Source organism: Bombus vosnesenskii, unplaced genomic scaffold (genome assembly GCF_011952255.1).
Source record: "Bombus vosnesenskii isolate JDL3184/JDL3185 unplaced genomic scaffold, Bvos_JDL3184-5_v1.1 scf7180000014838, whole genome shotgun sequence".
Classification (NCBI taxonomy): Eukaryota; Metazoa; Arthropoda; class Insecta; order Hymenoptera; family Apidae; genus Bombus; species Bombus vosnesenskii.
In genome coordinates, this window is record NW_022883677.1 from 732 (window position 1) to 26,707 (window position 25,976).

The 25,976-nt window shown below is 34.1% G+C and overlaps 2 protein-coding genes and 1 long non-coding RNA gene across 9 annotated transcripts; 2 read left to right on the forward strand and 1 right to left on the reverse strand.

Annotated features, from left to right (window-relative positions):
* The first annotated feature begins 329 nt into the window (after positions 1-329).
* LOC117240683 (katanin p60 ATPase-containing subunit A-like 2) lies at positions 330-2,816 on the forward strand. 7 transcript variants are annotated; one of them, XM_033506715.1, is made up of 8 exons: positions 335-451; positions 525-581; positions 876-1,065; positions 1,149-1,432; positions 1,655-1,777; positions 1,836-1,948; positions 2,162-2,361; positions 2,512-2,816. In XM_033506715.1, the coding sequence occupies exons 4-8, from the start codon at positions 1,429-1,431 to the stop codon at positions 2,564-2,566; spliced, it is 495 nt and encodes a 164-aa protein (XP_033362606.1). In that variant the 5' UTR covers positions 335-451; positions 525-581; positions 876-1,065; positions 1,149-1,428; the 3' UTR covers positions 2,567-2,816. The 7 variants fall into 7 exon arrangements, with proteins under 7 accessions (XP_033362611.1, XP_033362606.1, XP_033362608.1 ...); XM_033506717.1 differs by having other exon boundaries at positions 335-581; positions 1,158-1,432; XM_033506718.1 differs by having other exon boundaries at positions 335-581; positions 1,161-1,432.
* An 8,981-nt stretch (positions 2,817-11,797) lies between these two features.
* LOC117240682 (adrenodoxin-like protein 2, mitochondrial) lies at positions 11,798-13,561 on the forward strand. The gene is made up of 4 exons (XM_033506714.1): positions 11,798-12,181; positions 12,597-12,709; positions 12,874-13,006; positions 13,374-13,561. Exons 1-4 carry the CDS (start codon positions 12,033-12,035, stop codon positions 13,462-13,464), a joined length of 486 nt encoding a protein of 161 aa, XP_033362605.1. The 5' UTR covers positions 11,798-12,032; the 3' UTR covers positions 13,465-13,561.
* A 5,352-nt stretch (positions 13,562-18,913) lies between these two features.
* LOC117240681 lies at positions 18,914-20,601 on the reverse strand. Its single transcript, XR_004494765.1, has 3 exons — positions 20,562-20,601; positions 19,810-19,895; positions 18,914-18,957 (listed from the first exon to the last, which is right to left on the reverse strand). It is a non-coding gene; the product is annotated as an uncharacterized LOC117240681 (long non-coding RNA).
* Positions 20,602-25,976: the final 5,375 nt, after the last annotated feature.

Genomic DNA, 25,976 nt, shown 5'->3' on the forward strand with positions numbered 1-25,976 from the left:
ACGGTGATTTATCGATGCAAGGTAGTATGAATAAGATATTTTATAATCTGCGAAAAAAGGTAAGGAATATTCTAGATTTTAGATTTTAGATTTTAGATTTTAGATTTTAGAATTTAGAATTTCCACGTCACAGACGAGTGTGTTTTGTTATTTGATTTGTAATATTGCTGCAGTTCTCTTAATAGCTGTTCGTTTCATGCGATACTCGCACATAGTATCTATGACTTTTGCTTCTAACAATTTTTATAATTAGACTGTATCAAATATTTTTAACGTTCGTGTTTCATGAAAAATCATGTGTAACTCGTTGAATTCGCAAATGTAACAAAAAATTACATGAAAAACCTTATATTATTGTAATGAAAAAATAATTATATTAGGAGGAGAGTCGTATTTCGGAACGTCATCGGAACATATTATACCTTGTATGTGATTATTTGGAACACAATGGGTGAGTATATTATAATTAAAATATATTCCTAGTTCCAATTCTTTTGAATAGTGTCAGTGACCAATCGAAATAGAAATCAGTGGACATCATGGAGAGAGAAGGCGAAACCAAATTTGAAAATTCGACATCGGTAATTCAGTAGTTAAGAATAACTCCATCGATTATGTAGATTAACTAGTTATAAACAAATATATGAAGTATAAATTCAAATTATTCTTATCCATCTAAAAATTGAAAATTAAAAAGCAGAAGACAAGAAATTATCTTCGAGGATTTATATAGTAAATACATTCTTTTGCCTGTCTTACCTAGAGATAAAACAGTTGTTTGATGGTTATCTTATAGTGTTCAGTCATTGCGAAAAATATTTTTAATTAGTTAAAAACTATAATTAATTAAAAACTACATTTTTTTATGTATATAGACGTTAGCGATGTATTATTCCGGGAAGCTCGTCTATCTCCCGAACATCGGGTTTGCGACAACATCGATTTGGAAATTATCGTTGCAGAGTATGAAAATTATTACAAGATGAAATTTCAAAAATATCCCATATTGTGTAAGAAAATAACTGGAAGGGAAATGACGAGGGAAGTGACAAATGCAAGCAAAACGTAAGAATTTAAATTATTTAACGATATTAAACGGTATTCAACGTATTCAACGTATCAACGTATCGTATTACAATATGATCCAGTGTTTGTAGAAGTATTGAGACAAAAGCCAAATCTGTTAGTAAACAAGCGAGAAGTGAGCCTGTGAAAGAGACGAATCTACAGCAGAAGATAACTGATGACAATACGAATCATATTAATCTCGCAATGACAGTGACGTCAATATTCCCCAATGAGAGTGATGGACGTTCATCAGAAGAGCTATTTAACGTCCCAATGGAACAATCCATGCAATCGAAGATATTGAAATGCATTGAAAAGCTTTATTCAGATAATCCGGAATTACGAGGCTGAGGACATCTCATGCGTAAGTTATTTTCGATTAATATACATATCGTAAAGCTTTTAAACGATAAAATTCCCGTCGATAAACCGTCCAACGTATATCGACGATGACGTGATTTCAGTAACGCTTCAAATATCAAATTACGTAACACTTACTTAATATAGAGAAGACGCCATTTTATCTTTGTATCGTCACAGGAGATCATAGTAAACAAATTAAATGTATATTGGGATGACGTTATAGGCCTAGAGGAATGTAAAACCGCTGTTAAGGAGGCCGTTGTGTATCCCCTTAAGTATCCTATCTTTTTTGATGGCCCGTTTTCCCCCTGGAAAGGTATTTTGCTGTACGGCCCACCTGGTACAGGTAAGATACTCGTATTCTTTTCATTTCTGTACATGTTTACAAGAAATATACAAAACAGGGAAAACGAAGTTAGCGAAGGCAGTCGCGACAGAATGCCATTGCACCTTTTTTAACATAACTGCCAGCTCATTGGTCAGCAAATGGAGAGGCGATTCCGAGAAGTATATACGTGTAAGTTGCTTTGTCTATGTAAGTTTCTTTGTTCCTTTGTCTATGAAGGAGAGATTCTAGGTATAAAAAGATTTGATTTTATTTTTCGTCATTTATATATAAATAGAATAGTTGTTTGGAAAACGAAATGATATCATATTCGTGATGAGGCAATGAATTTAAGGAATTTCGAATATAATATTTAATGAATAATACATTTGTTAAACTGAACAGGTTTTATTTGAACTTGCCTATAGTCATTCGCCTACAATTATTTTTATCGACGAGATTGACTGGATCGCCACAAATAAAGGAGACTGTATATTGTCTGAACCTGCAAAGAGATTCAGATCAGAACTTCTTTCTAGATTGGATGGATTAGTGTCTAATGAGAATTCTAATGTAGTTCTTCTGGCTACAACTAATTCCCCTTGGTACGTATATCACGTTATTTCAATGTTTTCTAAGTAGAAAATATCGTAATATTTCTCCAAATTCCAAATATGTTATTGTGTTGTTTGAAGTATTCCTTCATTATTATTAGTATAATAGAACGATAATATTTATTGTAAATATGTTATTAGGGGCATTGATGCAGCTTTACTCAGGCGTCTCGAAAAGCAAATATACGTATCATAACCCAATGAAGTTGCTCGACTTGGTATATTCAAATTATACCTTAGCAACCACTTATTAGAAAATACAGATATTGTAAACCACATAGTAAAATGTACTGAAAGATATTCTTGTGCAGATATAAAATTGCTTTGTAAGCAAGCGTGGCTACTAGAAATAAGCCCGATATGGAGGAGACTTGAAAAGAAAGAAACACCTGTTACCACTTTGAAATATGAATTAAAAAGTTATGAAATATTAGCAAAATTGTTAAAAAAAATGTCACCTACAGTTATGCAAATAGATAAATATGATACGTGGAACAAATAAATACGCAATCGTAAGGACAGATATTGAAAAATATAAATAAATGCATTATCGTTCGAGAAATCATTCGCATGTGTGTGCATGTGTGTATGCGCGCATGTGTGTCATGTGTGTCATGTGTGTCATGTGTGTGCGCGTGTGTGCGCGCACGCGCTATAGGCTAAGTTTAAAATGTTCGGTTGTATTATATCCTTGTATTATATATGTCGGAGATGAAAGGAAAACCGGAGCCTTCCCTTTGCAATTTTGAGGAAGCCTTCTAATGCTTTAGCCTAGATTTTATCATAACTGTAATTAAGCAATTGTCATTTGTAATTGTTTGATATTTGTGAAAGCGAAAGTGGGTTCGAGATGACAACTGGTCGCCGAACGTAGCCACGGTCACGGGATAAACGTTTTGCCTGACGAAGGTGTGGATCGGTTGTATTGTTCTCCCTAGAAATCACATAGAATTGTACTTTAGAGATGTCGATATAATGGGACACACGTTGTATTAGGAATCAATCTCCAGACAGAAACTGCCTAGCAACGGCGTTTGAATTTTTCTCGATGTTTCCAAAGAGTATACAACAAACTTTTGACAGAAATTGCCTAGCAACAACGATTGGAACCTTCTCGATGTTTCCAGCGAGCATATAACAAACAAATGCAGTCGTATAGCGAAAAAGATTTTCATCAGATATTCATTCGTGTGATCGCCTTGGAAAGTGATACATCGAGCAATTTACCGAGTGTCTTAGCAATCGTATTTTTTTGTGTTTAAAATTATTCTACGCATAGTAAAAAGTTATCCCGTTGACCGTGGATTCGTTTGAACCCAGGAACATTGTTAATAGCGTTAATTAAATTCATTATTCGTTAAATTTATTATTCGTAAAACATATTATTCGTTACTCTTATTATTCGTTAAACTTATTATTCTTTAATCTAATCATTAGTTAAACTTATCATTTGTTAATCTTATCATTCATTAAACTCAATATTCATAATATTTTGCAAAATCTTGTATATTCGCGTAAATATAATCTCTGTTTCGTAAAACAATGGCTAATTATTCGTTCCTCTTATTGTTCGTTAAACTTATTAATCTTTAATCTAATTATTAGTTAAACTTATCGTTTGTTAATCTTATTATTTATTAAACTCATTATTCATAATATTTTGTAAAATCTTGTTTATTCGCGTAAATATATTCTCTGTTTCGTAAAACAATGGCTAATTCAAACGAAGGATCATTACGCGCCTTAAATCCTAATGATAACCCGACATATATATGTGAGTGTATTTTATCAAAAATATGTTTTTTATGTTTTCTTATCTTAGTAATTATTTTTAAAAAAGTCTTAAAGTCTTATATGAAAATAAAGCTGTTCTTTATTTCAAATAATTGAAGTAAATAAATACAATGAGTTTTATATTTTATTATATCTTATATTATTGTTATATTGTTATTGAAAAAATTGATATAATCAACAGTTCTTCCTGTTCTCTTGATTGTTTCTTGCTCGTTTCAAACCATGATAATAACCTACAAAAGAAATAACATAGTCCATTGAAAATTTAATATACAATAAAATACTTATATGAAATAATTACCTGTGTAATATACCATGTAACCACTAATATACCATGACATCAACATACTTGAAAGTGCGTCTGTATCATTATCTGGTGATCTAGTACATTTTATTAAAATTTCGTATTTTTTTCCAAATAAAATGTTAAACATATTCCAAATTACTTATTAATATTAGAAGTATTCAGCATTCCATTAGAATTTTTAAATTGTACTTACTTGGCCATTAATTGTGGTGGTAAAGGAGGTGCAGGTGGCATTATATCAGTCATCGAATTGAAAGATGGTCCCGGTATGAAGTGATGTTTATACGCATTTGCTTCTTCAGAGTCACAATCCATTTTTTCTACATTATATTTTTTCGAATTTACATTTGTAGAAAAATTAGTCTCACAAGTCTCATCGTTCTCTTCATTGAATTTCTCTTCCAAAGCTTTCTTTTGTTGTGCTATTTGACTTTGCAAACCCTCTGATTCTAAAAGAGAACTCAACTCGACTTTCTGTGTATTACCATAGCCTAAACACAGAGTAAAAGAAATTTTTGTCATTTAATAGAATGACTGAGTGCCATTCGGTTACTGTCCTTACAGGCAATGTATTAGAATTTCCCGTGCATAAATGTATATGTATAAATGTTTGCCTTGATATATGTAGTAATAATCACTCGTCTAATGAGGAGAATTATATTCCAAGCAGCTAATAATGAACAATAAGTAACATGCATGTTTATGGTTCATGACCCTATATCCCACGGGTCTCCCCATAGACATTGACAGGTACTCCTGCCCAGTTAAGGACCTGCTGAATGACACTGTGATAGACTATGCGAAAGCCTTTACTTCATATATATATGTATTTTTAGTACATTTCTTAATTGACATAACCATCATGCTAAAGGTATTACCTACAAATTTTACAACACACGTGCTGTTGAGGTTATTCGGTGTGTAAACAGAGAAAACACGTGGATAAATTGTAAGGTAGAAAATATATTTAAATAGAAGTGTAATAAGTAAAAATACAATTTGAGCTGGTCCAGATCCGCACGCTAGCTGTGTTACCTAATAACTGAAAAACCCCGAAGCCAACGTCGCCTGTCTACTGTTTATGGCCTGACTTCGTCGCAGTCTTTTGTCTACACGCTGTCGATGGCTTCAGTGCTTGAGAAAACTAAAAAAGACCAGATGTAGAGTTTTCTTAGAAGTGAACTTCAACACCCTCCCTAAAACTCTACATCCCTACAAACAATTATCTCAAATTTACAAATTATCTCTTAATATTTTCTAACTCTTGTCGTAAATATCTGAAAATTAATTTGTCAATGCCTTCTCAAGTACATTTGCCAGCCGCCTTTCTCTTTTCCATACAAATTAATTTATTACACAAAAAAAAAAACTAGAAGACTAAACAGATCATGTAGAGTTTTTCCTCTTTTTTTTTGAGAAGTAATAATCACTTCGACACCCTCCCTAAAAATTCTACATGTTTACAAACAATTACATTTTAATATCTTTTTTACTTTTCAAACCTAACTTTTTCCTTAAATATTCAAATCTCGGTTTTGGCAACGCCTTTGTACATATATCTGCCAATTGCTCTTCGCTTGTTACATACGTTATATCAATTTCGCCTCTATTGTATAAATCTCGCAAGAAATGATATCTTACGTCAATATGCTTACTTCTTTGATGGAATTCTGGATTCTTAATTAATTTCACGGCACTAGTATTGTCTACACATAGCATATACTTAAGGATCTCTAATTTACATTCAAGAAATATTTTCTTTAGCCACATAATTTCTTTCGCTCCTGAGGCTGCACTGACATATTCAGCTTCGGTCGTAGATAGAGCTATACATTGTTGTCGCTTACATTGCCATGCGATGGCCGCATTCGCATACTTACATACAACGCCTGATGTCGACTTTTTTGTTTCTTTGTCGCCTGCATAGTCAGCGTCGCTAAAGGTTTCGAGACTGCCTGCTTTTGTATATAAGAGTCCCATGTCTGCGGTCCCTTTTATGTAGCGCAAAATTCGTTTGACTAATTTCCATTGATACTGGTTTGGATTCTCTAAGTGTCTCGCCGCTATATTTATTGCAAAACTAATATCTGGCCTACTTACGGTTTGTAAAAACATTAAGTTCCCTACGGCTTCTCTGTATGGTGCGTTACAATCATTATCGCCTATGTTACTTTCGTTCCAATTAGTCTCGATAGGTGTAGAAACACTGTTTGCCTCATTCATATTAAATTTTTCCAATATGTTTTCGATATACCTACTCTGATGAATGAATATTGAACCATCTTCTAACCTATTAATTTCAAGTTCAAGAAAACTCTTTACTTCTTTCGAACTCGTAATTTTGAATTCTTTATTTAAATCATCGAAGAATTTATCAATTAAAGATTCGTCTGAAGCTGCTACCAGTCCATCGTCTACGTATATGGTCATCAACATTAATTTGTCGTCTTTTGTATAAATATAAAAACAAGGATCTGCGTTACTCTGATAAAATTTTAAGTTCGAGATAAATTTTGTGAAACGTTCCGTCCAACATCTTGGAGACTGCTTTAAGCCATATAGGCTTTTTAGCAATTTACAAACCCGATTTGTACCATCATCATAACCTTTAGGTTGTTTCATATAAATATCTTCTTTCAGACTTCCATATAAGAATGCGGTTTTAATGTCGAACTGTCCGAGGTGTAAATTATTTTTGGCTGCAATACCGAGCATTAATCTAATTGTGTCAAACCGAGCAACGGGACTATATGTTTCCTTATAATCTATGCCTTCTTTCTGTGAACACCCTTTTATTACAAGTCGCGCTTTGTATCGTTCCGAGTTGTCCGGATTTAGCTTTATCGTTAAAACCCACCTATTGCTAAGTACCTTCTGATCTTTAGGTTTTTCTACAAGTATCCACGTCTTATTTTCATGGTGCGATTTCATTTCATCATTCATAGCTGTTTCCCATAACTCTTTCTTTTCGGATCTCATCGCTTCATTAAAATCCACCGGTAATTTTTCCGCCACGTACGTTACTGGGTTACCATAAAAATCGGTTCGTTTGATCTTATCTCTATCTCTCAATTGTCTCACATTGTCGCTAGTTCCATGAGGTTGTTTTTCATGTTCACTCTCTGCACTTTCATACGTACATGCTCTATCGCTCTGCGCACTCACATCTTCGCGCTCGACAATTTTCGGTAAACTTAATTTTACGAATTTCGCATTTTCTAGTTCAGGCTTAAATATTACGTCACGGCTTAATATTACATTTTTTACTGTTGGCACGTACACTCGATACCCTCGTTCGTCATCTAAATAGCCTACCAAATATCCTTTGTTAGCCTTTTTGTCAAGTTTTGTCCTTTTCTCCGCAGGTATGTGAGCAAAGCACTCAGTACCGAAAACCCTAAACTTTTCTAAATTCGGCGGTTTCCCGTACCACAGTTCATATGGTGTTTTCTTATCTTGTCTTGTCGGCCCCGTCTTATTTATGACATGTACTGCTGTGTTCATGGCTTCGGCCCATAAGAACAGCGGTAGATTTGGTTTCGAATATAGCATCGACCGACCTGCCTCTACTATTGTTCTATTTTCCCTTTCTGCGACACCATTCTGTTCAGGAGTGTATGGGACGTTAATCGTGTGCCTAATTCCCTGACTTCTTAAAAATTCTTTGACTTCTTTATTTTGGAATTCTTTCCCTCCATCACTATGAATTTCTTTAATTTTATCCTTAAATTGATTTTCAACTTCTAGGCAAAAGGTTTTTAGTTTTTCAATTACTTCTGACTTACGTCGTAAGAAGTAAATCTTTGTGAATTTTGAAAAATCATCTTTAAATGTCAGAAAATACAGTTTCTTGCCTAATGACTCGACTTCCATAGGTCCACATACATCCGTATAAATAATTTCGCGAGGTTTAGTCGCCCGATTGATTTTCTCGTGAAAACTCGATCTATGCTGTTTCCCGTACGCGCAACCTTCACAGAAAAAGTTATTATCCTCTACAACTTTCATATTTGAATTCTTTAAGAATTCTTTAACATGTCTGATGTTCTGATGACATAGCCGTTCGTGCCATAACTGCAATGTGTCCGCGTTTGACTCCGCTCTATTGCTAAAATTACAAACTGACGGTATGATAACTCGCATATCTACTTTATACAAATTTCCGATAACAGAACCTCTTGCTATTATTTTCTGATTTTGTAAAAATATGCAATTGGTCCCTTCCTTTGAAATACAAAAATCTATGCCCCTTCTTGCGACAGATCTAATCGAAAACAGATTTCTTTTCATACCTGGTACGTATAGAACATCGTTCATTGTACATGTTACCCATTTGCCGTCCACAAAAGTCTCTACTCTGATTTTTCCTTTGCCGCACGCATCCATGAACGGACCATCGCCGATCTCTATCTTCACCGTGTTATCGAATTCTTCGAAAACGCTGAACCATTCCCGTCGTCCTGTCATGTGATCCGTAGCTCCTGAGTCGATTATCCAAACATCAGCGTTTGCCGTTTGTATCGCTGAGGTACTTCCTAATAGACCAATTCCGCTGTGATCCCGATTTTGGTTTCTAGGTTCCTGGTTGTCTCTATTGTTGCTTCTTTTGTTATTTTTAAAACAGTTTTTGCTGGTGTGGCCTTTCCTTTTGCATATAAAGCATCTAAAGCAATCCTTCTTTAGATGGCCAACTTTTCCACAGTTAAAGCAACTTGGTCCTTGTTTCTCGTATTCACGTTTACTTGACTGCTTCTGCTGTTCCCTTTTATAATTATTACCTTTTGTTACCAGTGCCACCGATGTTTCCTGGTCGTCTTTCTTCCATCTAATTTCTTCCGTCATCAGCCTGGTACTAAGCCTGTCTAAGGTCTTCTTTTCTTCTTCCACGGAATCCCACGCACTGTGAAAATGATCGAATTTGTTTGGTAACACCGATAAAATGCGTGTTATCAGCATTTTCTCGCCAATTTCACTCCCAAGGACTTTCATCTTCGCCGCTATGAGTTCCAACTTTGATAGGTTGTAAGAGACATTTTCAGATTCTTCCCATTTAAAATCGAAGAACTGCTTCTGGACCATATTTAAATTCTCATCCGACTTCATGTCATATACTGTATTCAGCTTTTTCCACATTTCATGTGCTGTCGTGCAACATAAAAGAAGATCCAACGGTTTCTTTCCTACTGAGGTCACGATTAATTTTCTCGCTAATCGATCTGCTTTCAAAAATCTTCCACGAGCGATTTCTTTCTCCGCGCTGTTACCTGGATGACACAAATTCCCTTCACACACGTTGATCAGGTCGTCATCTTCCTCCAAAAGTGTACGCATAACAAAACGCCACTGGAGCCAATTTTCTTCGCCGCGTAACATCTCGACCTTCGCACTTGCTGATTCCATTTTAGCACTATCCCTTATTTTACTAAGCACAACACTTTAACAATTTATTCATTTCACGTTGCTACCTTGCAATTTACAGCCCTGGGCCCATAACCTGTTGAGGTTATTCGGTGTGTAAACAGAGAAAACACGTGGATAAATTGTAAGGTAGAAAATATATTTAAATAGAAGTGTAATAAGTAAAAATACAATTTGAGCTGGTCCAGATCCGCACGCTAGCTGTGTTACCTAATAACTGAAAAACCCCGAAGCCAACGTCGCCTGTCTACTGTTTATGGCCTGACTTCGTCGCAGTCTTTTGTCTACACGCTGTCGATGGCTTCAGTGCTTGAGAAAACTAAAAAAGACCAGATGTAGAGTTTTCTTAGAAGTGGTAACCACTTCAACACGTGCCATTGTTTTCGTAAATTTTTGATATTATAGCTTCATAAGTTTCTCCATCCTCTGAGTATATTGCACGATAAGGTGCTCCTATGATCCATTTCTATAGAGAGAAGATGTGTATACAAATAAATATAAGTAAATAGCAAAATAAAATAATTTGCTTCTTAATCAATATATTTAATAATATTCTGTATCAAATTTGTAATATTCTATCAAAATCACAACCTTGTGTAATTTACTTGCGTGTTTAGGCTGCTTAAGATTTTGTAGGTTTTCTTTCGGTTGAGAATTTCCAACATCCATTCCCATTCGCTTGATAACTTCTTCTTTTGCTAAATATATTGCTTTATCATATGCTTCTATTAATGCACTATCATCCCAAACATTATCATTGGCTGTGTCTGTATCCTTTTGAGATAGCAAATTATACGTTATTAATATTGATACAAGTATTTTATTATCAAACTATTGCAAATTATCATATATGTCATTTTTCAAAAATTGACTAAAAGGTAATGGATACTGTTAATTACTATTATGCTAAGATCTTGTACTAAAATAATGTTAAAACCATTACGTTTCCATTACCATACATACGTTTCCATTTCCTCGTATAAAAAGAACATTCATATCATCTGCCATTTTAAAATAACATCATTTAAATATTGAATTTGCTTCTGAAATATTAATTTGTCTCATTTCTTTAACTCTAACACATTGTAAACAATGATGACATTATACCAACTATAATACTAAAAATCTATTCCCCATTCATTCGAAAGATTATTTTTTGAAGCAAGGTTAACATTGAATGTTCCCAAACTTCAATAACTGTATTTTACTTTCTTTACAATATCTAACAATATATTAGAATACTATAAAAAAATATTGTATGCACAAGAAACTGTTTATAGCGAAATAGCAAAAGAATTAATCACATATTATAACTAAAACGAGATTGTTAAGTAGATTATATTATACTGCATATGCGTTAGTGTTTCAGCTGGTAAATATAGTTTTTATATCTGAAGATAAATAAGATTTAATTCTATAAAATTGCATAATGAATTATACATATATCTATTACTATTCGTATTTCCCCTTAGTTGTATGTTGTCAATAGCATCAATCACGAACATATAAATAAATATAGAAGAAACCGTTCGGCAATGGAAAGGGAAAAATGAACATGGAAGACAAGAAAGTTTTCTTCATGTTTAGCGTATGCGTGATACGCTTTGAATGTCTCAGATAAAGATAAAGATACTCTGCTCATTTCTATTTGTTCCGCAGAACGAGAAATTTGTTGTCTTTCATATTGGTTTTTACGATTCAATTTTTGGGCAGTTTTCCCTAGCGAGTGTCGGTCCCTGTTTGATATAACCAGACCGTAATTTATACAGATATGTATTATAGATATATATTTGTAAAACTGAAATCAGATGAAATAAATGTTGCCTGAGGTTTTAAACGTTTAATAAAAACAATATTTCATTTGGAAAAAGTGTAAGATATGTAAAATTACACATTGATCATTTTGCTGGTCTTGTATCATAAAACGTGTGGCCCGAAGAGCACGTGTCCGGTAGAGATACGTCACTTGTGTTAGGAATCGTTTTATAACCTATCACAGTAAGGGAACGTCCCAGTATAGCAGCCGAAGAATGCCGTGGAAGTTTTTGTACAAAGTACAATTGATCTCCAATTGATATTTTCCGCAATACTTATCTGGTGTTCGGTCAGGGTGTCCCATACTCATGATATTTATGACAGTGGAATGGCGTTAGTAAATCAATTACAAAAATTTTCGAGATCAATTCTCGGTATTGCATCAAATTATTCAAAATATACAAGCAACACAACGTTGCCCTTTTTGCAGGCAACAAGAGGAATATCGACCACGCAACCACTTTCAGAAAAACAAGAGTAAGTGATACAAATTTTCTTGTGCTTTCCTTCTTTTTTTAATAGAATTTCAGTACTTACCTTCCAATATAAAATTGGTGTCAAAATAATAATGCTAATAATAATGTCTAAGAAATTTTTCTCTTTGTAGGAGTATAACATCTAGAAAAATAACATAGTATTAATAGAATAGTATTAATAAGAACAACATTGACAGTGAACAACTAAAAATATAACACTGTTATAAATATATGATATACGAATTTTATTTATGTATTATTAAGACAAGTATATCTTATTTTTAAATTATTTCTATTATCATAAGTGATACATATAATTAAGGTATAATTAAGAGAAGATTAATTGAAGAAACACAAAAAATAAAGAAAATAATTATATTGAGATAATTTTTATCTTTCATAAATATTATTTTCAGAGTAAATATAACGTTTGTTAAAGCAAGTGGAGAGAGAATCAAAGCAAAAGGGAAAGTTGGAGATACTATATTAGACATAGTAGTAAATAATGAAATTGATTTAGATGGATATGGTATGTTTTAAAGAAGCATAATTTACTTAATTTAAAATAAATAATTTTGAGGTAGAAAATATTTGAAAATTTTAATTTTTATCAAGTTTAATATTCTTATTATTTTTAACTTTTGATACTTTATTATATAAGTATGTTGTAATATTAAAATATAATTGATATAGGTGCTTGTGAAGGAACATTAACTTGTAGTACGTGCCATTTAATATTTTCGAAAGAAGTTTATGATGCACTTCCTGACAAACCAACAGATGAAGAATTAGACATGTTGGATTTAGCATATGAATTAACAGATACGTTAGTTCATAATAATCAGTATCAAATCATTCACATTATTAATTCTATTACCTTTTAATATTTTATAAAGTGAATTTTTCTATTTAAATTTATGTAAAAACAGGTTAGTATTGGGTACTTCGAAATCTGCATCTCAATGTAGAATTTCAAATCGCTATCTCTGAATACTACGAAACTGAAATTATAATAAATTTTCATAGTTTTTTATTTATGACCCTATAATCATTACAAATCTATGTTGGAATTAGCATATTTACAATGTTGATTTTCAAATGGATAAATAGAAATCTTATTGTGTATTAGTATTAATTTGTATAGCAATAAATATATTTATTGACATATTCAGTTATATAATATTTAATTTCAGGTCACGGCTAGGCTGTCAAATAGTAATGTCTAAGGAACTAGATGGAATTGAGGTAAGAGTTCCATCAACAATTAATGATGCAAGAGCATAACTGAAATTATCTATAGGTTTTTGAAAATTTGTATACAATGTTATACATCTCTTGTTAAAAAACCCTTGTTATAATTATTAAAATATTGGTATTAAAAAATATAATAAAGAATCTTGTGTTTAAATGTGAAGCTTATATATATACATATGTTATAGTATAATTGCAATTTTGATATTTGTACATTGCCATTGTAAAAAGCCTATCCAATTATGAAGAAAATATATCTTTTATTTTTAATATACAGGGTGTCAATTTTAAAACGTTCATCTAAATTATTTTCGTTACTATTAAAGATAAGAAGAAATTACTAAGGAAGACTTAAATGGTTTTAAGATGTGTACCTGGTTATGATAAAAAAGACTCTTGTGGAATAAATTTTGCAACTTCTGAAAGATTAGATAAAAGCTTAGAACCTAAAAAATAATTTGAAATTAATTTCGTTTAGATATACTGTTTGATTTCTTAGCTATGGGCAAGTTTAAAAGATCATCAAACTCATGGTCAACAAAACAACAGAAATGTACATGCAATGCTTTTCCGTTTCACAACAAGTTATCTGACACTATCATCATTTTCGTGGCACATGCAACATTATCGATTCAGTATAGTAATGTTTTGGATTAAAACAAATGTCTCGACATTGGAGCAAAATATTTCAACCTTTAAGGACTAAAATTAAAACTTATGAGTTTGTTTATAATTTTAATAGATTTTATTAATATTGTGTTTACTGGTTTATTAATTACAAGAAAGTTTGTAAAAGACTGAAGTTTTACGTAAAAAGTACAAATATTCTTTCAACAAAATTAGTCAAATCACATCATTATTTATACATATTGTATATAAATAAAATATGCGGATATATTACTTTACCCTAGAATTAAAATTCAATAATATTGAAGAATCTTATTTATTCAGATTTTGTACATTATCGCTTCTAACCTCGGATAATAGAACAACAAATTAAATATTTTTAAACAAAAAAACTTTGTTCCTTTGTTTGATTTCCCTTGCTCGCGTTTCTTAACTACTTAGATATAAAATACTTACGTTTTCGAAAATTCATACTTCACAAGCTACTAAATGCTTTATCTGTTCAGAATAACTTATTGTTTTCTTAACTAGGCACATACCAAATACATCTATTAAGTTGGTATTTCTCATAATTACCAGTACATAAAGCTAAAACACTTTTGTACTATGCTTGTTATACATGGATCTAACAAATAATTTAACTTGTGTATTGTCGTTTGTATATTTTGTTACGTGTAAAATATTCTATTTCTACACTACTTACAAGTTCGATAAAGTGTACATTACACATCGTGAAATTTACATATTTTCACTTGGTTACCCTGCCCAATTCGAATATAATTCAGAACGTATGTGCTATATTTATATATTCTGCATTTGTTTTGTATATTATGTACACTGATCTGATCTTTGTAAACGCGAGTTTTACGATATTAATGAGAAATTTGCCAATTTAATGGAAGTTGTTAATTTTTTCTGGCACGTTTCACGTTAGCAGACATGTTTCTTAAGTTACAGTCGAAAAGTGTTTTTATGTAAAAGAATAGGAATGATCAAGTTATTTTAAGATGACAAGATATTTCACGTCTTCTATTTAAATATAGCGTTAAATTTTAATTCCGTCAATTCGTATATACTCATACATCGAATTTCCTTTTCTCATGTCATTTCTTTTCTTTCATTTCACATTTAATTACAAAGATAAAGTGTAAGTACGTTCCTCATAAAATTAATATCAAATGTCGCAAAATATACAAAAGTAAACTAAGAAGAGGGGTACATATTATTACACAAACTGTCGTTCATATTGCATATGTACATATGCAGTATAAAAACAATACTTTTTAGTTTTTAATCTCTTGTTTAAATAATCCTAATATCTAAATTTGTATCGGTCATTGATTCGATATAACTGCGTTTATTGGAAGTAATTAAGCTATAGCCTGCGCACAAGAGAAGAAGGAACAAACACGTATAGTATACACGCTTAAATAACAAAATTAAGTCAGTTTACGTTCAATGTGAACTTGATCAAAGTTCCAGTCTCGAATTATAGAGTTTCTTACTATCAGTTTACAAAATTCGATATTACGATTATGTACCGTATTTGAAAAACATAAAATGCTTTGTTCAATTTTAAATAAAACTAATATTTACCAAAGCGAATACGAAAAAAATGTTATCATCAAACTCAATTTTCAATTATCAAACTTAATCCAGCACAAATACAAATGTTATTCGTGCTTTTTTACTTTTACTACTTTTCAACTCTCTATAGTTCGAGATTTGAGTTCCGCTAACTTTCTTTCTACTGCGCATGCGCAACAGGAAAACTTGAATTACACGTAATAGTCAAAAATTCGAAAATCTTATCCTTTCGTGGCAGCGAAAGTAACCTAGGACTAGAGGTTCCATAACATTAATAATAATAAGGCAATAATATTAATATTAATAATAATGTAATCGAGTACTACTAACAATATTAATAATAATAATAATAATAATAGTATGGTAATGGCAAGATACACGCGGGTATAAATTAATCATTCCTTTCGTAATATCTACGACGTCTTCGGGATATTCTTTAGAAATTACTTTATTTCTGGTCAATATTCATTAACGAGCAACTTTTCTCTCTGTTTCTTATCACGATTTTTTTCACTTCATCACAATTGTACCGTTAGAAATTATTCAAAACATTGTTAAAATGTCCATGAAATATATGCAATTGCCGTATTGAATAAGCGAGTAATGAAGTTGCTGTTTCACTGAATAAAAGTGAAATCTCCAATGCGTGTGCTCAAGTATATAAGTTAAAAAAAGATTGGTACATCAATGCCTATTATTCTTAATCAATATTCATCATTTAACAATTAGGACCGAATTTTTACAAACCAACTCTAAACCACGACCCAATTTACAAATAAAAAGATCGATGTGTAAATTAACTATCAACTATTAATCTCCAATCCTATGTGAAGATATAATGTTCGGACTAAATTTCTAAACTAACGTGGACAATTCATGCGGACTATTGGTGGTTGCTGCGCTACTTAGATCCAATGTGGCAGCCGGAAGACCAGAACTGACGCTGCCGGTTGCTTCCCGTGGCAAATGCTGCGATCTATTTAGCTTATTTCCAGGACTCGGTGGCGATCTATCTGCTGGTGTATCCGGTGGCGTAACCACGTTTCTGTGTCCGCTCACGTTCAGATGATTGTGCGTCGCCGCGATCGGAGCTGGCGATGAGAGCAACAAGGGCGGTGGAGACATTGACACGTGTCGATGATGATGATGGTGATGATAGTGTTGGTACTGTGCAGCTCGGCCGTGCGTTGCGTGTGTCACAGACGAAATTCGAGCAACTGTATATAACAAACCGAAATTCCGAACGCCTTATCGCGTGTGACCGTCCGGTCAGCACCCGTTCTCAGCCGCCTGAGTGGCATTCGATCACTCCAGCCGTTCTCCGAATTTTACACTAAGTATAAACAAAACCTTCTCCCACTCCAACGAATGGAAGAATATAAATGCTCCCTTCAAAATCATCCAGTCAGTCTAATAAAGAAATTCTTAACTAATCCAAGCATCGAAAGTGTATCATCGCGAACCGAAAAAATTGTATAAATTGAGTAAAAAAATAAAAAGAACTTAATCTCCTTTTCGAAAATTAACAAGTTCCTTATTTTTACCTAAATTTTACACGACACGTGGCTGGTATTTAGTTGGTTCGTCACGGGCCCGACTTTCGTTGGGCAGCCAGCATGGTGGATGGTTAACGGGCCACGTAGTTGTTGTTGCTGTTGTAGCTGGTGCTGGTTCTGGTGCTGTTGCAGCTGCTGCTGACGCTGCAGCTGTACCGCCGCTTCGCACTGTTCGCGCGCTAACGCCTTCACGGCATTCGTCTTCTCCTACGAAATAAGAATGATAGGTTAGGTTGTAGTCAGGGGCCATAACAAATTAAAAAAGTTATAATATAAGAATTTACATTTTAGTTGAAATGATTCTAGTTACGAATAAGTATTAAAGATGATTCAAATCTTTTTCGTTACCGATAACCATGGTGAAAACTCTTTTGGATTACTTTCAGCCATTGTCAATCTTATTGTCAATACTACATGCTTGAAGTAGAAGGAGGGGTACAGAGAAAAAGACTTTTTCTCAGCAAATATAATCGTTACTCAATTATTTTGTTCAACAGTTTTACAAATCTCCCAAAAATAAACGAGAATACGAAAATACACTGAATATCGTGTGTATGGTTATTTATAAAATCCCCTTGAAATAGTTGCGATCGCGGATCACATAAACAAACGAACCTGTCATTCTACAGAGTATCTTTTTCGGTGAAATTATGCAAACGTAAATGTAACTTCGGTAGAACTCCTCGAGAACTTGTAAGCTTATATCACTCTGACCCAACCAGTCCACTCTAAAGTGTATAATTTATAAAAGGGGATTATATTAATACGCGGAGGATGTGGTAGGTGGTAAGTTTTGCATATGAATGTTCGTTGATACAACGAATGGTTAAATGGAGGTTTTCATGAATGTGATAAGGACTAGATCGAATGTTTTAACACTTATAACTAGAATGCGTATTTTTATACAAGTTTGTAGTTTTACGAACATAATCAAAGAAATAAAATTTTAATCGAGATTTGTTTTCTTATATACGTATATTTTAGCGCATTTTATGCATTTTGCGCCATTTGCGTACTTTTCAATTTCGCACGAATAAAATAAAGATCAGCAATATAATTATAACGCTTCTTAAAAATGTGAAAAATCCTGGTTTCCTAAAAGCTTGCAATTGATTTCAGAAAAATTTTTATGAACTCTACCAGATAAATTATGGTAACTCTGAAAACAAAATTTCACGATAAAATGATTTCCGAGTAAAATACACATAAAAGATGATTTAGACGTGTTTGAACGTGTTCGTTTTCTTTTTTAATAGCGATATGTTCTTACCCTCTGCCACACGAAGACGTTATGGACCATTGCGCATCCACAAAACACGATGCCAAGGCCTATGAAAACCGACGTAACGATTGCCGGTGTGACACCAATTACCTCTCAGAGAAAAGACATCGACTCCCGACTGTCGGACGCCAACGCCGCGACGCATCTTAGTCCCCATCAGAGATAAGGCCCCAACCCCGACTTTCGGACTCCTTGGAATCCACACCAAACCCCCCAACATCCCCAAGCCAGGGTGTATATAAGCCGAGACTTCATCCAGCCCGGGGAGTTCTCGTTCTAGTTGCTGTTCTTGTACAACACCCCTTTCTCTGTTCAACGTTATTCTACTGTAAGTGCCAAAGTCATAATAAAGTTCGATAAAAGAGAATTAATAGTTGGGCTACGACTCAGCTTTCTTTTCTCTCGCAACCCAAGTATCCATTTTACGTGACACCGGCGTCGAATGAAACTGGATGAATGTATACAATATCATACCTGAAAGCATTGTTAGAGGATCATTATAACACGTATGCCATAACAAGCGGGACAAAGAATCAGCGCAAATACATATTCTCAATACATATAATTCTCGAAGCGTAAACTATATACATATGCTTTTCATTGAAATTTTCAATACTAGTCGCAAATTATTTTTCAATTAATTTATTATTTAAGTCTTTATATATCAATTCTCGACGAATAAATTACTTAAATTATAGAGAATCTATCTTCAGACAATAGAGAATTCAATATTTTTGGTCGTTAAGTAATTTACAAATTTCTAAAACGATTACGTTCGAAGTTTTGGACAGTATTTGAAGTTTCTAACATGACATTAAAAAAAATAAATAAATTTTATGATATAATTAAAAAAACGTTGTGGTCTATCATAATTTCTATTCCGTCAAATTTATTAAAACGCAGTTTTCTTCTGAACAGAGTCAAAATGTCCGTCTTGAATCGAGTTCAACAGCTTAACGATCGATCGAGCGAATGATAGCTGTGTAAACTAGCATGACACAACGTAAACTTTAGATTAGATCTCGATCCATCCACCAGCCGTATTCATGCATGACATGAATATTCTGTTTCAGCTCTTTATAAATTAATCTGTTAAAACTTCCCTAAAAGACGATCATTTTTATTTTTCTAAGAAAAATAATGACTATTCGGCGTTAAAATTAACTTTATTTCCATTGGATTTCTAAACTGATTTCATACACTCAGAGATAGTTCACAGTATCTTTTAGATTCATGCCTGAATTCAAGAAAAATTAAACGTATAACTTATGTACTAGTATCTTTCAAAAGGTTAAAGTTGACAGCATTGAAGGAATTGGTTCTTACCAGTTAGAAAGACGGGAATGCTAATGAAAAACCCTCCGACAGCACATATCCGGCTGATGGATGATTTTTGCAGGTACTTGTTACTCCTGAAACAGACAAAATTTGAAGTGAAAGTCAGTTTCACGATTCTATGATAATTGAGCGAAATATAAATGTTAAGGAAATTCGAGGATTTGGGAATACAAATTATTGACTATATTTCCCACACAACAGTTATACATCTATATTACTCTCTGACGAACGTCTTGCACGCACGCTGGTCGCCAACCGACTATCCTAGATTCTTCTAACATCTGGCAACAGTCTTTTGTCTCCACTAAGTCCTTGACGCCCTCTAACCCTTACACACACACTCTCATGTACAGTGTAAATGTATCACTTCCCTAACAATAAAGGAACCAGTTATTTGTTTAACAGCCAAGAATCTTTCAAAAATTCTACTGTAATTGATACTTCAAATATATTTAGTCAGACAAAGGATAATCATAATCGCAACGTTAATCTTAACTTTAATTCAAGGATCAAACAGTATCATTATACATATAAAAGTAAACATAAAGTCTATCCACATTATTGTTATTATTATTATTATATGTTATTCTATAATTGATTTTTATTTCTTTATTATCAATATTATTCTATTTTCTATAATGATTCAATTATAGATCTTATTTTTTGTCAATCATATTTCACTGAAAAGATCACTTTGAAAATAATCTAATAGTAAAAAATGAAAAATAATCTTTTTCTACCTTGTCTTCATTTTTTACAAACTCTGTCCACCGCCGTAAATCTATTAAATGCAGGAAACGACAAAGCAAAGCTGCTTCACATAATTCCCCGCTCACGCAGTGTCAATCAGCTCACGACCGCAAACGATACTGCTAATTTCCAGCGACCACGAACGATTTCATCGTAATTGCCGGTGTGAAATTTACCAATACGTGCTCGAATTGGTCAATAATGGATAGAGCGCTCTTGCACACACTAATCTACCAACAAATAATATTGACTCAATTGAACAACAGCGCCTAGATTAACGGACAAACCGCATGTTCCAAACAGATTTACAATCACGGCAAAAAATACATGCCGTTATAGATGTTTCCTGGTCAAGACTAATTTCCAGGCGTTAAGAACATTGTGACCGGAATCTAGGAAGAACTAGCACTTCCTGGAATAATACTATTGTGTCCTCGATGAATGTCTCTCCGCAATGCCCTCCAGTGAGTTGTTTTTGTCTTTGGTCGTACGACGTCCGGGATGAGAATTCGGGGAACGGTTTTGCGCTGCTGTAATACTCGCACAACCATCCATCCATGGGACTGCATCTTTTTAGGAGGACCAGTGATTAATCTTTTCCCACTCATTTTCATCTCTAATTTCTCATGAGGCTAAGATTCCTGCATCTTTTATCATAATAATTTATTAATACTATTAATAAATTGAGACAATTTTACACGTCGTATTTTGCGTTACAAGATGACTTGTAATTTGTAAAATTTACCTGTAAAATTCCTTTGTTTGTTTTACCGAAGCAATAGTTGGCATTTCTATACGACAATAAGAATTTGTTAATACTAATAATTTGTAAGGTTATCATGTTATCATTCTTCTAATGGATAGTATATTATTGAAACTTTTTTTAATATTGAAACGCGATATTTTTTTGGAGAAGAAGTGCATAGTAGTAAAGAGTTGAATTCTACGGACGTAAAAAGTGGACATAACATTTTCTGTACATGGAGTCGCCTGGCCTAAACATTTTATGATTTCCGGGCAAAATACAGACGAATCCAGCGCTGATTTTAAAGTAGCTTTATCCAAATAAGCCACAATAAGAAATTCCCACGAAACAGTTGCGTTCATCCCCTTTCGAGGTCGCCGACCTCTTTGAATGCGTCTCAAGAGCGTCGTACCAATGAAACTTCGAGTTCTAAACTAATTTCTCAGCCTTTTGCGTTAAATTTAACCTTCCGCGTTAGTGTATTTCGGACGAGCTCCTATTTTACGCTTTCGTCGACTTCACCAACGTAACACGCAGCATCCGCAAGTAAAACTGTCTCTTAAATTTGATGTGACACCAATACCCGACGAGAAGAATCACAATGCCATTTTTATTCCACTTCGTTAATTTTTCGTCGTAAGGTTTAGCTGTAAATAGGATTAAAAAAATTTAGATTAACGAGGAATTTAAAATTGATCTGTTAAATCAACAATTCCCATTAGTTGTCAATAGATTTTATAAGCCTCAGATTACTGAGAAATTATACACATTGCAAAATATTTACCATTGGTTACCCACGCTACACGTAAATTTGATCAATCTACCAATGCACTAACACTGCAATAAATTTCTATTGCAACATTCCACGCTCCTTTGCCGCACCTTAAGCTCCTCGCTAGATTTATTCCACCTTAAAGTGTCACATAACTCCTACGACACCGATATCAAATCTTAAACTCCACCAAATTCCAGAGAAACTTGATTTCGTCGAAAGTAAGAGATTAAACTTAAAAAGCAATTTATTTCATCTTTAAACTATCCCAAACTTCTTAAATATAATATATATATATATATATATATATATATAAAATATTATACTCTTATTGTGTGCATTATATATTTCAAGAACTTTGCACTAAAAAATAAAACTTATTACATTTAAGATATGGTTATATTGCACAGGCTCGAATATGATAAAGAGGTTAAATAAATGTCTCGAATCTCCGCAACAAACTCACACAAACCACCTAAAACACGTATACACAATGTGCATTCACTACGAACTCGACTCCCATTTCCTGCCAAAATCACAGGCATGCAGAGTCAATTTCACTGCTCGAGCTAGTTGAATAGGGAAGAAGGTCGAGAGCTGGAGTTAAGGAGCATAGTTGGTAAAGAATCGCGTGCCGCCGCGCCATTAAGATCAAGCCCACGATCTCAACAATAAATATTAGACGGTTCTCTGACCTGCATTTCGCGTGCGAGTCGGGACGATTCAAAAACGCGTAAATTTCCCATGAGTCGAATCAAACGTTCGCGATTTATCGCATTTAGGTTATATCGATATTGTCCACGAGTGGAGGCATCCAAACACAGATTGCTTTGTGTCACTCTATCGTAACTGCCCGTAATACATGATAATTTAATTTCGAATTCTTTCGAATATATGCACGTAACGAAAAATTTGTATTGGTTAGTCAATTGCAGACCAACCAGTTGTTAGCCAGTGAAAATAATGTAGATAATAATAGTGAAGAATTAGCTCGAGAAGAGTAAACAAACAAGGCGCCTTAATAAAAGGCACAATGTGGATCCGCAAAGTGATGGGATTTCGGCGCATGCGCATTGTTTCGCATCAATTTACAATTAGACATGCACGAAAGCTTCATTTCTGCCGCATACATACTTGGATTCGCGTGCATGAAATTCACAAAGTAGGTTATTGCTTGAAAAACAGCTTTAATCGAGCGAAGCTTTTAACCAGACTGAAATCGAGTCTTGGTTTCTTTAGAAATTCAGATGGAATAAGAGAAACCTATTTTATCTGTGGATAAAGGTTAGGCTGCATCGGTTGGCTTATATGACTTTCCGGTGACTTTGAAGGGTAATACGGCGCCGGCGGTCGAGCAGGTAACTTCTCTATTGAACGAGATCTCATTGATCTCGTCTAAGCAGGAAGAGTCTGTCGGCCCTTTGATTTTATACGAGTCTTTCCATTCACGATCGTGCGAGCTGGCTACAGTCGACGACACGGACCCCCGACAAAACTGTCTGAGCCTATTCAAGGCGACGTCAAATAGTTTCACTCGGAGAGATGAATGGAGATAAGAATCACCGGAGCGTATCTGCGCTTCGATGACAATGATATTTGGTAAATCCTCTTCTTGTTTCTCGTTTTGAAAGAAGGTTGTAAAGAAGAGTGCTACTAGATCGTCTAGGGAAATCACACGGGATATATTGCGTAATGCTATTGATTTATCAAAAATAACAAGAGGTTAAGGAGCTTTGGGAAGGTTGATTCAATTTTTTATAACCTGACATCTCTTTGAACAAATGTCTTAAGAAACGCTTGAATAAAATGTTAAAAAAAATAATAATCTTTTAATGAAATAATCATCTAAAATGAAATCTTTTCCTGTATTTTTAGACAATAAGATTTACTATATCCTACGCCATAATAAGAATCAATTTGCTATGAACTGGTATCTCGGAAATTGTAAGAATTCAGAAAATATAAGGCGGCCGGAAGAGGTAAATGAAATCCACAGAAACATTGACCCAACCTCAGCCCAGTTAGCCAACAAACTAAAATATCTCGCTGCCTTTTCTATATTTACGACCAGAACGTGGTCATTAATTGAGTCTAGCGACTGCACCGTAGACGAGTCACTGACCGATGTTGCTTTAATGGATATGCGGAAAATCACGTGTTCCGGGTTCCAGGGATGTAGTTGTTTTCATTTCCGGAGAATACGGTCGACTCGCGTGTGTATACCAATCTATCTGAGGATAGGTGTTCGTTAGAATTACTAACTATATTACTTTCAACCTTGTGATTAAAATTTTTAAACGTCACTTAATAGCAATTCAGTCGAGTAAGTACAAACTTTCAAATGTCCTATTTTTCAAATCTTTATATTTTTTAATCTCAAAGATATTTTATTATTTGCCGTAGATCAAGCTTCGTGTTACCGGTACTGTAACATTACAATCCTACGAGAAGCAGAAAATAGTGAAAAAATCTGCCCTAATAGATAGTAGTCAATATTCCTTTGACGCGTCTTATGCGAACCGCAGTTAGAGGAAATGCAAATAAGCTCTTGCGAAACGGTTTGCCGCACGACAAGCCTACGAACAACGCCCAATGCAAGTTCGGTGGGAGTTACAGGAAGAGGGACGTCTAAAATCAACTAGGAATCCCTATTCAATCGTCTAATTTTCGATTCCGGCATTGAACTTCCCGAAGAAAATTAAATACAATTCCGACTCGAGATTTAATTTCAGTCTCGTAGCTAATGCAATCTAATCGCGTTTGCAAGGCTACGCTTCCGGTCAGAAGCCACGCGCGTCGATCGCGTACTTTCCGCATCGGAAGCGTACGCTTCGGTACTAACCGCGTCGATTTTCAAAGGAATCATTGGACACCGGAAGAAGAAGAAGGAGTAAGAATAAAAGCACGTAAACCGGCAGGAAGTCAATCGAGACAAAATCGATATCGTTGAAAGTCGAAAAAAGACCCGAATTTAGGCTACAGTACATATTCGAATTGAATATATTCAAGGTTTAGATTTTCTTCTCCTGAAAATTATAAACATAAATGAGTCGACAAGCGATCTTGAAGAGCGTCTGTTCCATCTAGATTATGTAAATTGCGTGAATTACCGTTAGCCATAATTCATAATTTATCGAAAAAGCGCGCTTCTTCTCAACCACGCTTTCCCCCACCAGCATCGACATTATCGGCAGATCGATAAGTATCAAAATACCACAAAGATATTAATCTCATCTTTCTTCTAACCGCGAAAAAATGCCGCGCAAATGATAAAACAACAGATCAGCCAGAAACATCGAATTCTCTACGCTTCCGACTGCAAGAACAAAAACAAAGTTATTTGTGTATGATGGAAACGTCTCTGGACGATGCTCTTGTCACAGACGAAATTCGAGCAGCTGTATATAACAAACCGAAATTCCGAACGCCTTATCGCGTGTGACCGTCCGGTCAGCATCCGTTCTCAGCCGCCTGGGTGGCATTCGATCACTCCAGCCGTTCTCCGAATTTTACACTAAGTATAAACAAAACCTTCTCCCACTCCAACGAATGGAAGAATATAAATTCTCCCTTCAAAATCATCCAGTCAGTCTAATAAAAAAATTCTTAACTAATCCAAGTATCGAAAGTGTATCATCGCGAACCGAAAAAATTGTATAAATTGAGTAAAAAATAAAAAGAACTTTATCTTCTTGTCGGAAATTAACAAGTTCCTTACTTTTTACCTTAATTTTACACGACACTCTTAAGCGGTCGAGTGCGCGCGAGAATAGCATCGCGGATCGGCATTTCCACGGTGAGGATTGTAAAATGGTTACGCAGATGATGGATCATACGCGTGGACCGTAGAGACTATCGTGAATGATGGATCAGACACACATACGCGTT